Genomic DNA, 11,647 nt, shown 5'->3' with positions numbered 1-11,647 from the left:
GACAAACTGACCCAGTTAGAGTCTCTCTGCAGTTAGTTAGAGACTGGAGGTAGGAGCTGAGGGTCACGACGTAGAAAAGTACCTCAAAGGTGCACGCTAGCTTTACTATGGGAAGCAGACACTAAGAGTAAACAAAAGCTGTGAATCAGAGAAGTTGGTGAGGAAAGAGAATGGAGCCAGTGATGTAAAAAGAACTGAGCCCCGTGCATGGCAGACCCCAAGCCTGAAGATCCACCACTTCTGCTGCTGAGGCCCCTGGAGGTGCCTCAGATCCAGTATCACCGTGTAATTTCTGCTCTTCCTGAGGCCTGGGGGTTAGTTCTGGGTGGGAGATGGGGCTGTGAGGTGCTCCTGCGTTCCCAGGCACATATCCTTAAGATAATGTCACACTGCTTGAGCTAACTTGTTAGCTTTACAGTCTTTTTACGTTTGTCCTAGCTGGAGATTCCTTGCAACTAAATAAGCCTAATTGGAACAACTATTTAAGCCATTACCATTTGTTAAAAATAATCAAAATTTAAAATTTCTATTTCTCTGAACAAATCTGGGAATGTTTAATCCATTAAGTTTTAAAACATTGGTTAAGTTTAATGTTGGTACTGCATGTTTCCATATCAGTTGGTACAATTTACATCATGTCTTATACTATTTCATCTTCGCAAAGACATCATATACACAAAGATACACATTCAGTAACTGGGAAACCATAAAACTTCTGATCTATACTTTCAAGTTTGTTCGGTCATGATACTTCTGATAAAGATCATCAGCATACCAGTTTCGCCTCTTCCAGAAAGACGTTGTCATTTTATCTAAGAGCTTACTTTGGGTTTTATTGCAGAAGACAAATTCCCTCAAGCGTCTTTTTCTTGCAACCGTCTTCTTCCATAATTTTTTCTTATAACCAGCCTGTTAGATAATATTACAAAGACAATTTAAAACATTATATTATATAGGAAACAACAGATATGTTAACCACTCATGGTTCATAGGCCCGCTGGAAACAAAGACTAAACTTTCATAGGGGCTGGTATGTTTTTCAGAAAAATGTGATTCTCAGTGTGGGGTTAGACAGAGAAATCGTGTGTAGTTTGAAAAAGGAATATTAATAATTTAGGAGTTTTAAAAAGATTATTTAAAGCCACAGCAAATAAAGCTAAATAAATCGTTGTGGCTGGTGAAGTACAGGGTAATGATATATAATTGTAACAGCTAACTTTATATGCATTACCTTATTATCTCTTCAACAATCTTCAACAATAACATACTATTATTCTCATTTTACAGACAAAAGAGAAACAATTAGAGCAGTTAAGCAGCAGACTGAGGTCAGAGAACTAATAAGAGTTCTTAACCACTACACTGCTATCTTCCTGAAGTGGAGGATGATGAAGGGAGTACTGGCTAGTTGGTGACACTTACGTTCATTTAAGGGGGCCTAAGTATTACAAAGGCTGAGAGGCAGAGTTCTCAAGTATACTGTGTCATTTATTCTTTTCACACACTGGGGGGACCAGTTTCTACAGTAAGTACTTTTCTAAGGAATAATGACTGCAGGAAAACTATTATTGGGAGTGGTGAAGGAATAATCCATGCATTATTAATTTTGAAGAATTTTTGGAGAAACAGATAATTAGATCGAATATAAAACTATAATCATAGCCTGTTTATTTTTTTTCTTTTGGCCGTTCTGCACAGCTTGTGGGATCTTAGTTCCCCAACCAGGGATTGAACCCAGGTCCTCGGCAGTGAAAGCGTGGAGTCCTAACCACTGGACCACCAGGGAATTCCCAATCATAGCCTATTTAAACTAGAAGAGACCTTAGTTGCTGCCCAGGTTAGTGCTTGGCTAAAAGAGACCTTAGTTGCCCCTCAGGTTAACGCTTGGCTACAGTAATTTATAGGAGAGGTGAGACTAGAAACGCAGCTACTGGTAAGAGCATTTGGGTCCTTTCAAACCAAGGGCTCTTTAGGGCAGCACACTAACTGAACAAAACCACAGCTCTTTGCTGAGAAGGTGCCTTGGGGTTCCTGACATGCCTTAGTGTCATCACTGTGACCAGCAACTTCTATAGTATAGTGATGCTTAGAAATAAGGAAGGGTCATTTCAGAGTTCTGGCTTTAAAATGCCAGAGATTAGATGGTTACTTCTCATTACTTACAATTTTAAGTTGAAAGATTCAAAGAAAAATCCCCATATTTGTGTAACAATTTTCTAGTTTGCAAGCCAATCTGGGTCCCTGTGGATCTCTGACATACAAACAGCTAGTTTGCTGTCCTGCCCATCAACAGCAGAATAATCTCCTTTGAAGATTATTCTGTGGAATGTAACCACTGTTAAAATGCTCGAGACTTTTTAGACAATCTACAGGTTCAGAAATGGAAGGAGGGAATAAGCAATACAAATTAGGGACACCTGGATGAAACTGTGCTGCAGAAAATGCTTTCTGTTTTTATACATTAGTGTAAATTAACCCACCCAGCTTTTTTTTTCTTCTTAAAATTAGATTTTGATGAAGCAGGCCATTCTGCATATGGAATACTTTTGGGGGCCTTGAGCAGGGACTAGGTATTATGATTGGAGAATTCGATCAGGTCATTTATAACAGTGTGAGGGTTTCAGGGCCCAGTAAAAGGGATGTGGAAAGGAAGGCAAGGAAAACCACCCATTTAATTTTATCTAGGGCCAGATGAGGACCTGGAAATAATTAGTATAACAAAGGGGAGGAAATGTTTCCAATGGTCCAAAATTCATAACTATCTGCTGAATTACTTAGTTCAGCTACTTATGGATTATATGAGCTTCTACTGACTAGTGTAGGAAACTAACTACCACAGTATTGTTCCAATGGAGAAGTGAGCTGAGAGTTCCAATTAACTTATTTGTCTACAAATTTAGGATTGTTTATAACAGAGTACCTTTCAAATAGTGAGAAAATGCTACCAATTATCTTATTTTCACAGGGAAACAAATTTTGATCTTTAAAGAATTATTTGTTTGTTAACTCCCAAGTAGTAAAAGGGAATTAGGATTTGAAGTTATCAAAACTCAAAGGTGTTTTGCAAAACTCTGGTCTTCAGCTGCTTTCTAATTATCACCTACTCTGTTTCCATGAATAATAAGGACATGAATGGAATAGACCTGCTGCTGTGGGAGAAGACAGAGTAGGAATACTCTGTCAGAGTCCCCCTCTAGAGGCCATGGTCCCTGGCCAGAATAAGTATTGGAGTTCTGTCTGATATGATCACCAATCATACACACCAACAGAGAAAAACTTACAAAGTCAAATTTAAAACAAGTATGTGAGGGGTTAATGTTCCGCCATAAAGATTAAGCCACCTGGAGAACCCAATCCAAGGTAGGCTGGAAGCTATTCGGTCCCAAATCTGCACCACGGGACTAAGTCCTCGCTGAAGTCTGCTCCGCTGTTTAATGCTCTGGGCTTAAACAGAGCCTCCCCACAGGTTATTTACATATCGGGGGCTTCAAAGGGATTCCGGTAATCATCAGACAAGACAGACATGTAAGAGACCTGAGATGAACCTGTTCTGCAGTGAAGACTTTCGCCATTGTGAATAATATTTTGTTATATGAATAGTTAAAAATGTTTTCTTCACATGTATTCACTTACATGAAGAGATGCCTGCGAAGCCGGGACTTAAGCACAGCACTGTAAAAGCTGCTGGTAGGATGGGGGGAAGATGTGTCAAGGAACAGGCTGACTTCTGCTTCAGTTTAATCTAACCTCACACTCCTTTTCTAAGCAAGTAACCATGTGAAGACTCACCTTCCTCCTTAGCCACAGGCCAGAATGAAGTCGAAGAAACCTATAGACGGCAGCTTTCACAGTCTTTCTCTTGCCTTTTCTTGAACTGTAGTATGTTACAGTTCTGACTGGTGGCTTCAGGACGTTTGGGAGCAAGGGGACCACTCTAAAATATATTAAAAAATTTTTAACTCAGCAATAAGACATTAAAGGATAAAATCCACTTCTATACTTAGAAATGAGAGCAGCAGCTCCACTGGAATAGAGCTCACTTTCAATAAACATTGTTACTCCAAATGATCCGTGACACTACACATAAGAATGGCAACTATCATCAATTTGCAAGTCCTCCATAATCTACCCCCTCAATCCCTAGGAGAGAATTTATCCTACTATATTTTAATCACCTGATTCCTTATCCATCTGCCACTAGATTATAAACTCCTTGAGGACTTTAACTTATTTTTATCTTCGTATCGTTTTTGCCAAGTATGGTGCTGGGCACCCAGGAGCGCTTAACTAAATACCTGCTGACTGAATGAGCACGACACGCAGCCGAGCCTTGTAAGTTGAGCATCTTGTTCACCCCCCCACTTTGGCTGACAGCTTCCACCCAGCAAAACACATCTTAGAACATCAGAAATGGGCCCTGTGTAGTCATCCCTGATGCTGGCATGTATATTCTCCCATCCTTCAGGCAAAGTCTATATAATAAACCGGCAAAGAATATCATCTACTTCTAAGATGTTGTAGGCATGAAGATTTTAGAATTTTTGCTCAAGCATCATGTTTACTGAAATATACTCAACCTATTGAGGACTGTGGCAGTCTGCCCACATGTCAGGTTTCTGACAGATGTGATCAGTCTGGGAGCAGAGGACACAAACAGTGTCTGAATATGACTGAAATGTCGGGAAGACAGTGCAGAACTAAGACAGGCATTCTTGGAGCAGTTTCGATAGGCTGAAGATGCCAAAATATTCAGGGGCCGTAAGATTCCTGGAGAGAGAGAGAAGCATATATACTTAATATGACACTCCAAAATACACATCCAGGGAATTCCCTGGCAGTCCAGTGGTTAGAACTCGGCGCTTTCACAGCCGGGGCCTGGGTTTGATCCCTGGTCGGGAAATTACGATCCCGCAAGCTGCGGGGCGTGGCCAAAACAAAAACAAAATTATGCATTCAGATATTTAAAACGAGGCAATGTACCAAAGTGACCAAGTATTATACATAATTAATGGGTCCTGAGCATCAGACTCACATGTGGAGCTTTTTATCCTTGTTGAGGTATAGCTTACACACCACAAAATTACCCATTTATGTACAATTCAATGCTTTTTAGGAAATTTAGAGAGTTGGGCAACCATCATCACAGTCCAGTCTGATGTGTCCTAGTTCTACACTCAACAGTAGGGGACAAAAGACGTGTGACATTAATTCCCACCACCAGATCTTACACTGTGAATACACAGAACTCCCACACGTAGGGAATGGCATGGCAGAAACACAAAAGCTCCTCGGCTCCGCAGAGAGACGGCAGGTGGCAGGAGGAGGATTCATAAAGAAAACAGAAGAGGTACTTGAGCTTCCCTCTAGAAAATGAACAGGCCATGAGAAGAGGAGACACAGAGTCCAGGCAGGAGGAACAACATACGCAAAGGCAAGGAAGCCGAAACAAATCCATGTCGGGAGCGGGGACTGGACCTGCCACAGAGGCTGAGCACTGTTTGCCTGACTATCGGAGATGCCTGGGGAGTAGTGGGTAACAAGGTGGGCAGCTCAGAAGGCAGATCACGGAAGGCCTAGATGTGTGGACTGAACGCAGTCCTCTTTATCAATCCTTCACACCATCACCGGACTCAAGAGTCCACGGCTGCAAAGCAGAATCACTCACAGAGCTCTGACTCCACTTGTAGATTCTGAGTGAGGCTAGTGTGGGACTCAAGAATGTGCATGTTAACAGAAACAGAGTCACAGATATAGAAAACAATCTATGGTTATCGGGGGGAAGGGGGAGAGGGATAAACTGGGAGATTGGGATTGACATATACACACTACTATATATAAATAATCAACAAGGGCCTACTGCATAGCACAGGGAGCTCTACCCAATATTCTGTAAAAACCTATATGGGAAAAGAATCTAAAACAGAGTGTACATATGTATGTGTATAACTGATTCACTTTGCTGTACAGCAGAAAATAACACAACATTGTAAATCAACTATACTCCAATAAAAATTTTAAGAAAAATAAAAAAAAAAGAATGTGCACGTTGATAAAACTCCACAGGATGATGGAAATGTCTGAAAAGAGGATTGTGGTGATAGCTGCACAACTCACTACATCAAACTGTACACACAGGGCCTCCCTGGTGGTGTAGTAGTTGGGAATCCGCCTCCCAATGCAGGGGACACGGGTTCGAGCCCTGGTCTGGGAAGATTCCACATGCCACGGAGCAACTAAGCCTGTGCGCCACAACTACTGAGCCTGCGCATCACAACTACTGAGGCTGTGCTCTAGAGCCCGTAAGCCACATCTACTGAGCCCGTGTGCCTACAGCCTGTGCTCCGCAACGAGAGAAGCCACTGCAGTGAGAAGCCCAGGCACTGCAATGAAGAGTAGCCCCTGCTCGCCGCAACTAAGAAAGCCCGCGCACAGCAAAGAAGACCCAACACAGCCAAAAATAAAATAAATTAAAAAAAAAAACTGTACGCACAAAACAGGTAATTTCATGGTATGTAAATTATACCTCAATAGTTGGTTAAAGTAAAGCTCCACAGGACTTCCCTGGTGGCGCAGTGGTTGAGAATTTGCCTGCCAACGCAGGGGACACGGGTTTGAGCCCTGGTCCGGGAAGATCCCACATGCTGTGGAGCAGCTAAGCCCGTGAGCCACAACTACTGAGCCGGCGTGCCACAATTACTGAAGCCCGCGCACCTAGAGCCTGTGCTCCGCAACAAGAGAAGCCACCACAATCAGAAGCCCGCGCACAGCAATGAAGAGTAGCCCCCGCTCGCCACAACTAGAGAAAGCCCACACGCAGCAACGCAGCCATAAATAAATAAATAATAAATAAATTTTATTTTAAAAAAAGCTCCCCAGGTGAGTCTGATACTAAGTGAGGGCTTGGAACCACTTTATTGTCCACTGCACTGATTTCACATACAAATGAGGGGCAGTGTGGAGAAGTGAAATGCCAGTGTTTGAGCCAGACTGGGTTCATACTCTAGCTCTACTGCTTACTAGCTGTGTGACAATGGGCCAGTTAGTTAACCTCTCTGTGCCTCAGTTTCCTCAAATTTAAATGAGGTTAATCACGGGCTTTCCTGGTGGCACAGTGGTTAAGAATCCGCCTGCCAAGGCAGGGAACATGGGTTCGAGCCCTTGTCCGGGAAGATCCCACATGCCGTGGAGCAACCTAAGCCTGTGCACCACAACTATGGAAGCCTGCACGCCTAGAGCCCGCGCACCGCAACAAAGAGTAGCTTCCGCTCGCCGCAACTAAAGAAAGCCTGCGTGCAGCAACGAAGACCCAACGCAGCCAAAAATAACTAACTAACTAACTAACTAACTAAATAAATAAATAAAATTTATTGAAAAAAATAAATGAGGTTAACCATGGGCAGGTAATGAGAATTAAATAAGATAAAATATGTAAAGTACTGGGAAGAGTGCCTGGCATAGAGAAAACATTTAATAAATGCTAAAAGCAGACAATAGAAAAGAGCTGAGGAATGCTTAACAAAGATGGTATAATGTTAACAGGTGGCAGAAGGAAGATGGAATACTTGAAACCCTTATTTTGCTTTTTTCTTCTCCATCAAAGATAATAATTTCCAGTCACCTGGTGACCTAGTGGTTAGGATTCTGGGCTTCCACTGACATGGCCCAGGTTCAATCCCTTCTAATCTCCAAGTATAAATAAATTTATATCTCAAAGAACTGAAACTATTTGCAGACATGATTACAAGCCAGGAGGTAATCTTTGAAAGATTAAGTGAATAGGTGGATTGTAGACAACAAAATGTCCCAATTTTCACAGCTCATCGGAGCTTGATATATCTCAATTATAAAACACAACAAAACTCTCAGAAGTTCTTGGAAGCTGCCCCTGAAGGAGGTGAGCAGATGCAGTCCAGAAATAACTGGGTAAACTTATCTGTAGAAAAAAAAAAAATGTTAGAATGGATAAATAGAAATGCACAGAAAAAAAAATTTTTTTTCGTCAACCAGGAGTGAACTGTTCCTTGAAAAGAACTTCATTTCACTTTTTGATGTAGTCACCAGCCTGAGAAATCATGAGAATATCTAGACAGTGTATTCTGACTTTAGGAAGGCATGTGAAAAGGTTTCTTATATTCTAAATAAATATAGAAATGTGGGCAGGACAATAAATTAGGTAAATTCCAAGCTGACTGGAAACTGTACTCAAATTAGTTGATTGCTGCTCTCCTGGTGGAAGTGTCTTCCTGGCTCCCTAATTGACTCTTATTTTTCCCCAATTTATATGAAGGTCCTGAAGCTGTACAAGGCATGTTTAGTAAATCTGCATAAAAAACAAGCTGGGAACCATGGCTTATTAACATATTTGTGAAAAGATAGGCTATCTAGACTCAAAGTGATCTCAGTAAAAGGAAAAACAGACTAAAATTAACAAAATGAAACCAGGGATAAACAAACTGAGGTTAGAAAAAAATGGTTCCTGGAACAACAGGAAGGGTGACTGTGGCTTGAGAGCAGTTTCTGGGAAAATGACTTGGGGGCTTTATATCCACCATACCCTCTCCTGGACCAACACTTTGATTTAGCTTGTAAAAACCAAAGTCCAACTTAGACTGTATTAACCAAAGGGCAGCTCACAAATCAAGGGCAGTAATTAACTGCTCCTTCAGTCTTCTGCCCTCTTTGGGAATTTCACTACAGACAGGCTTTCTCTTAAACACCCTCTTGTATGGAGAACACTGATGTTTTCATGAAGAAGGTGACACAAAACCAGTTTCGAAGGAGTAAGAGGAGGTAGTGGAAACAGGAGGCCAAAAATGGAATACGTAGTACGTTTGGGGAGCTCTGTTTAGGGAATTACAAATAGCCCCCCTGTGGCAGGAATCAAAGGAACGTGGGGGTAGGGGGAGGTGAGTGTGACAGTGTCTAAACTAGTCTTCAAGTTTTTTTTTGATCCCATACCCTCTAAATGAATTTTGAAAAATTATGTACCCTTTCACAAGATTTCAAGTAATATCTAAAATTTTAAATAGTTTAAAAAGGATATAATTTCCAGTATATTTCTAAAACTGACATTTAAAAATAAGCTGTCGCATCACTCTTTTAAATGTTTTCAATGGAATCTAAATACCATAGTGAGTTAATACCCGCCTACATCATCAATTGTTAAAAAACAAGGGCAATAAATCCAAATTGATGAAAATAAGAACTTTTCATCAAAAGATACTTTAAACAAACTAAAAAGGCAAGCCAGAGTGGGAGAATATATTGGAAACACATTTAAATGAGAAAAGACACACATCCAAAATACATAAAGAACTACTATAAATCAATAAGACAATTCAATAGAAAAATGGGCAAAATATTTGAGTATTTCACAAAAGAAATTCAAATGGTTAATACACATGTGGAAAGGTATTCAGGCTCATTACTCATCAGGGAAATGCTATTCAAACCACAACGAGACACCACTAAATACTCACCAGATTGAAAAAATGTATAGGTCTAACAATACCAACTGTTGATGAGGATATGGAGCACACAGTGCTGGGTGACTTTAAATAAGCGCATCGCTTTGGCAGCATCAGGCAATGCAGAATATATACATACTCTCTGATTCAGCAATTCCACAGCTAGTTTTATATGTATAAACACACACACACCTTAGAGAAACTCTTGCACTCATGCACCATGACACAAGGCCAATCAGCTTTGTACCTAACCGCCCCGAAGTGGGAACACCCAAATGCCCATCAATAGTAAAGTGGAGATTTGTAGGGTAGTCCCATAAGAGACCATTCTATAGCAATGAGAAAGCATGACAGCTACGTGTAAAATGAATGAATTTCACAAAGAAAAAGAAGACACAAGAGTACATACTATGTGATTCCGTTCCTGGAATGTAAAAAAACAGGCAAAACTAAACAATATATTACTTAGAGATGCACATATAGATATTAAAACTATTACAGAAAAAAAGACAAGGTAATAATAAAAGTGAGAATAGTGTTTATGTTTGGTGGAAAGGGGCAATTTTGGTTGAAGAGGCACACAGAGGTGAAGGCTCCTGGTAGTGTCCTATGTCCTGGCCTGGGTGTTAGTTATACCCTATGTTTGCCAGAGAGTTATTTGTTAAGGTAGTCGTGTATGCTATATACATTTTTCTTTATATGTTATATTTCACAATTGAAAAATACCCCACATAAACCAGCTCTTCTGTAACAGTTGGAAACTTTACACTTTTTTCTTTCTAGTCTTGTTCCACAGAATTTTATCCTATTTTGCGTGAACGTAATTTACCGATCATCGTATCTTATTCGAATGATCTTTAACGTTTGCAAAAGTCCCTACAGTGAAGGTAGCCCTTCACTTCTGTCACCTCTCTGTCAAGAAGTCCTTAAGGCTGCCCTAGGGCCGCCACTGAGTGAAGCAAGCAGCCGCACTCCCTGCACGTGTGTGCACTTCATACAGCCACGCTTACCCCCTGCCGGGTACTACACAACGCGCTTTACGTGCTCGAGCTCATTTAGTCCTCAGGTGGATGGTGTTATCCCTATTTTAGAGCCGTAGAATCTTAAGTTCAGAGATATAAAATAACTTTTCAAAGTCAAAGCTCGTGAGTGGCGGCTCCTAGCCTCGGTGGGACTTTTCTGTCTTCCTCGCCCCCCACCCCCGTCCTTCTGGTTTGTTTTCTAGGGAAGGCGGAAGGGCTAGGAGCCGGTAAGGAAGCCAAAACTGCGGGACACCCCGGTTCGCGAGGGTCCAAGAATCTCGGGGATCTCCGGTGCTGGCGGCCGAACACAGGCCGCCCCGGAGAAAATTCGGAACAAACCTCTGGCCTCATATAACGACCCCCCTCCTTTCTCTTTTTTTTTTTTTTCCCTGTTAACCTCCACGCTAAACGCCCACTCCATCCCGCACCATTCCCTCCTTCTGTGAAGGCATGAATCGAGCTCCTTGCTGCCCACTAACCTGAGGCTGCTCTCACAGTACACGCAAAAGCGGAGGCCGCCATCTTGCCGCCTTGCTTTACGGCAGCCGAATTGGATCTAAAAGCTTCGGAGCAAGAGGGCACTAAGGAAAAGTAACCTGGGCGGAGTCGAGGCCACTAAGGAAAAGTAACCTGGGCGGAGTCGGGGAAGGGAGTTAAAAACATGAATAAAGGAACGGTCAAGTCTATCTTTATTGAATATCTTCTTTATGCCAGGCTGTCCTTCACCGCTCTAAAACAAGTGCCTATAGAATAGTGCCTGGCATATAGTAGGCTCTCAGTAAATTCTTACTGAGCATTTGATTGAAAGATGTATTTAAGTACCAGCATATTTGAAACAATTTCTTTTTGCTCATTTCATTAAATTAGTTTGAAAGAATAAAATGTATCCTTCCAAAGCTGGGATATGTTAGGCTAAATTAACAGGAAATAGCAACATTATTAGAATTTTTTTTTTAAAAATTGAATGCCAACTCTAATCAAATGAATGTAAGTATCCCGAGGACATCAGACACACACACACACTTTTTTTTTTCTCTCTCTAATCAATAACACTGTTATTTGATAGAACAGCACCTCAACTCTTCCTGAACAATCTACATACCTTATCTTATTCCTGAAAATTAGTGATCACACATTTTTAAACAATGTTCATTCAAA

General features: G+C 41.3%; 1 protein-coding gene across 1 annotated transcript; it reads right to left on the bottom strand.

Moving 5' to 3' along the window:
* Positions 1 to 562: 562 nt before the first annotated feature.
* Positions 563 to 11,056, bottom strand: MRPL35 (mitochondrial ribosomal protein L35). Its single transcript, XM_068564381.1, has 4 exons — positions 10,969 to 11,056; positions 4,578 to 4,767; positions 3,790 to 3,934; positions 563 to 909 (listed from the first exon to the last, which is right to left on the bottom strand). Exons 1-4 carry the CDS (start codon positions 11,009 to 11,011, stop codon positions 721 to 723), a joined length of 567 nt encoding a protein of 188 aa, XP_068420482.1. The 5' UTR covers positions 11,012 to 11,056; the 3' UTR covers positions 563 to 720.
* Positions 11,057 to 11,647: the final 591 nt, after the last annotated feature.

This window comes from Eschrichtius robustus, chromosome 15 (assembly GCF_028021215.1).
Source record: "Eschrichtius robustus isolate mEscRob2 chromosome 15, mEscRob2.pri, whole genome shotgun sequence".
NCBI lineage: Eukaryota > Metazoa > Chordata > Mammalia > Artiodactyla > Eschrichtiidae > Eschrichtius > Eschrichtius robustus.
This window is presented reverse-complemented; position numbering and strand designations above follow the sequence as displayed.